The sequence below is a fragment of the Oncorhynchus masou genome, unplaced genomic scaffold (genome assembly GCF_036934945.1).
Source record: "Oncorhynchus masou masou isolate Uvic2021 unplaced genomic scaffold, UVic_Omas_1.1 unplaced_scaffold_4127, whole genome shotgun sequence".
Classification (NCBI taxonomy): Eukaryota; Metazoa; Chordata; class Actinopteri; order Salmoniformes; family Salmonidae; genus Oncorhynchus; species Oncorhynchus masou.
The window spans coordinates 9,119-12,500 of record NW_027010525.1 but is presented as its reverse complement, the minus strand read 5'-3'; the positions used below and the strand labels follow the sequence as shown (position 1 = coordinate 12,500).

General features: G+C 46.7%; 1 protein-coding gene across 1 annotated transcript in view; it reads right to left on the bottom strand.

Moving 5' to 3' along the window:
- LOC135534905 (sodium/potassium/calcium exchanger 1-like) overlaps positions 1-3,098 on the bottom strand; it is a gene marked incomplete at its 3' end in the record, with an annotated part of 18,454 nt that extends 15,356 nt beyond the window's left edge. Inside the window, exon 1 of the mRNA XM_064961709.1 lies at positions 2,249-3,098. Within this exon, the coding sequence (XP_064817781.1) occupies positions 2,249-3,098 (850 nt within the window). The remainder of the gene's footprint in view (positions 1-2,248) is intronic.
- Between the last annotated feature and the right edge of the window lie 284 nt (positions 3,099-3,382).

Below are 3,382 nucleotides of genomic sequence, written 5' to 3'. Positions count from 1 at the left end.
GGTACTACTATAGACCAGAGACCTATTCCTATATAGTGGTACTACTATAGACCAGAGCCCTATTCCCTATATAGTGGTACTACTATAGACCAGAGCCCTATTCCCTATATAGTGGTACTACTATAGACCAGAGCCCTATTCCCTATACAGTGGTACTACTATAGACCAGAGCCCTATTCCCTATATAGTGGTACTACTATAGACCAGAGCCCTATTCCCTATATAGTGGTACTACTATAGACCAGAGCCCTATTCCCTATATAGTGGTACTACTATAGACCAGAGCCCTATTCCCTATATAGTGGTACTACTATAGACCAGAGCCCTATTCCCTATATAGTGGTACTACTATAGACCAGAGCCCTATTCCCTATATAGTGCACTACTATAGACCAGAGCCCTATTCCCCATATAGTGCACTACTATAGACCAGAGCCCTATTCCCTATATAGTGCACTACTATAGACCAGAGCCCCTATTCCTATATAGTGCACTACTATAGACCAGAGCCCTATTCCCTATATAGTGCACTACTATAGACCAGAGCCCTATTCCCTATATAGTGCACTACTATAGACCAGAGCCCTATTCCCTATATAGTGCACTACTATAGACCAGAGCCCTATTCCCTATATAGTGCACTACTATAGACCAGAGCCCTATTCCCTATATAGTGCACTACTATAGACCAGAGCCCTATTCCCTATATAGTGGTACTACTATAGACCAGAGCCCTATTCCCTATATAGTGGTACTACTATAGACAGAGCCCTATTCCCTATATAGTGGTACTACTATAGACCAGAGCCATATTCCCTATATAGTGGTACTACTATAGACCAGAGCCCTATTTCCTATATAGTGGTACTACTATAGACCAGAGCCCTATTCCCTATATAGTGGTACTACTATAGACCAGAGCCATATTCCCTATATAGTGGTACTACTATAGACCAGAGCCCTATTCCCTATATAGTGGTACTATACTATAGACCAGAGCCCTATTCCCTATATAGTGGTACTACTATAGACCAGAGCCCTATTCCCTATATAGTGGTACTACTATAGACCAGAGCCCTATTCCCTATATAGTGGTACTACTATAGACCAGAGCCCTATTCCCTATATAGTGGTACTACTATAGACCAGAGCCCTATTCCCTATATAGTGCACTACTATAGACCAGAGCCCTATTCCCTATATAGTGCACTACTATAGACCAGAGCCCTATTCCCTATATAGTGCACTACTATAGACCAGAGCCCTATTCCCTATATAGTGGTACTACTATAGACCAGAGCCCTATTCCCTATATAGTGGTACTACTATAGACCAGAGCCCTATTCCCTATATAGTGGTACTACTATAGACCAGAGCCCTATTCCCTATATAGTGGTACTACTATAGACCAGAGCCCTATTCCCTATATAGTGGTACTACTATAGACCAGAGCCCTATTCCCTATATAGTGGTACTACTATAGACCAGAGCCCTATTCCCTATATAGTGGTACTACTATAGACCAGAGCCCTATTCCCTATATAGTGGTACTACTATAGACCAGAGCCCTATTCCCTATATAGTGGTACTACTATAGACCAGAGCCCTATTCCCTATATAGTGGTACTACTATAGACCAGAGCCCTATTCCCTATATAGTGGTACTACTATAGACCAGAGCCCTATTAGACCAGAGCCCCCTATATAGTGGTTCTACTATAGACCAGAGCCCTATTCCCTATATAGTGGTACTACTATAGACCAGAGCCCTATTCCTATATAGTGGTACTACTATAGACCAGAGCCCTATTCCCTATATAGTGGTACTACTTTTGGACAGGGTTCTACTATCTAGAACCAAACAGGGTTCTGCGGCTGTCACAATAGTAGAACCCTTTTTAGTTCCATGTAGAACCCTCTGTGGAAAGAGGTTCAACGTGGAACCCACAAGTTTTCTCCTATGGGGACAGCCGCAGAACCCTGTTTCGTTCTAGATAGCAGAACCCTGTTTGGTTCTAGATAAACTATAGGATGCAATTTACCAATTTCAATGGGGTCGACTGTTGACACCAAGGTCAGCACCTTTTAAAGTATGTACTTTCCCCCAAAATTACCAGGTTTTCCAGAAATCCGGGATGGGAGTATTCCAGATGTCTTGTTAATTCCCTCCTGAGTCTACAAACCGGGATTTCTGGAAAAACCTAGTGTTCTCTACCTATTATCTGTCCAATGATATTATTGTTGTTACCTATGATGTAGAAGGAGACGTCTCTGAACAGGGGCCACCAGGTGAGGTGGAGCATCTCCCTGGAGAAGATGGCACACATCCCGATGACAAACAGGATGTTAAACACCGCTGACCCCACGATTGTCCCGATGCCCACGTTGCTATGGGAGATGAACACGCCAATCAGAGAGGTGAACAGTTCGGGGGCGGAGCCTCCTGCAGCCATGAAGGTCGCCCCGGCGACGTCGTCGGAGATGTCGAGCTTCACGGTGATGACGCCGAGCGCCGGGACGAAGAACTCGTCGCAGACGATGGCGAGGGAGACGAACATGTAGACCATGCCCAGGATGTGGAGGGTCACCCAGCCCTGCCTCCTCTGGTCCACTGTGAACAGGTCCTCTGGGTACTCTCCCTTCCTGTGGGGGACGTCTCCAGGGATACCCGGGGAGGTGGTGGTGTTAGGAGGAGGGGAGGTGGGAGGAGGTTCAGTCGGAGGCTCAGGTTCGGGGTCCTCTACGTAGATACAGTGCTTAATGTCCGTCCGGTTGACAGTTATCACGATGACGTCATCCCCCTCCAGCACAGTAGGAGCCCTGGTGATGACGTCATCATTATAGCTCTCTGTTAGGCTCGAGGGGTTAGAGGTCACCACCTCTCGTGTGTCTACCTCCAGAACACTACTGCGATCACTACCGCCCCCTTCCTCTGGGAGTGCTGTCCCAGGGTTCTCCTCTGCTGCGGCCTGCCGGGCCGCCCACGGCTCCTGCAGCCGGGCCTTGAACGTCACGGTGTAGACGCAGCACAGTAATACACCAGAGAGGAAGAAGAGGATGCGACTCCGATTGAGTCTCCGTCTTTGTGGCAGATGCATTGTTCCCCGCTGCCAGAGTGGTCTTGATTCCCACAGCGGATTATTAGGCCCGTGTCAGATGCATGGTTAGGCTTATGGGAACGGGTCCAATAGCATTAGGCAGCCAAATAATGCAGTTCAGCGAGTGGTCAGCACACATCTTCAGCATAGTCTGTTTTACTGTCATAGTTCTGGCATGATGTCCCAGCTCCAAACTATAAATATGTATATGGAAAAAAGGGGGGTAATAAATGAATAATTCACTCAGTTTAGACTACAATGCAAAACTCACGTCATACATTTGA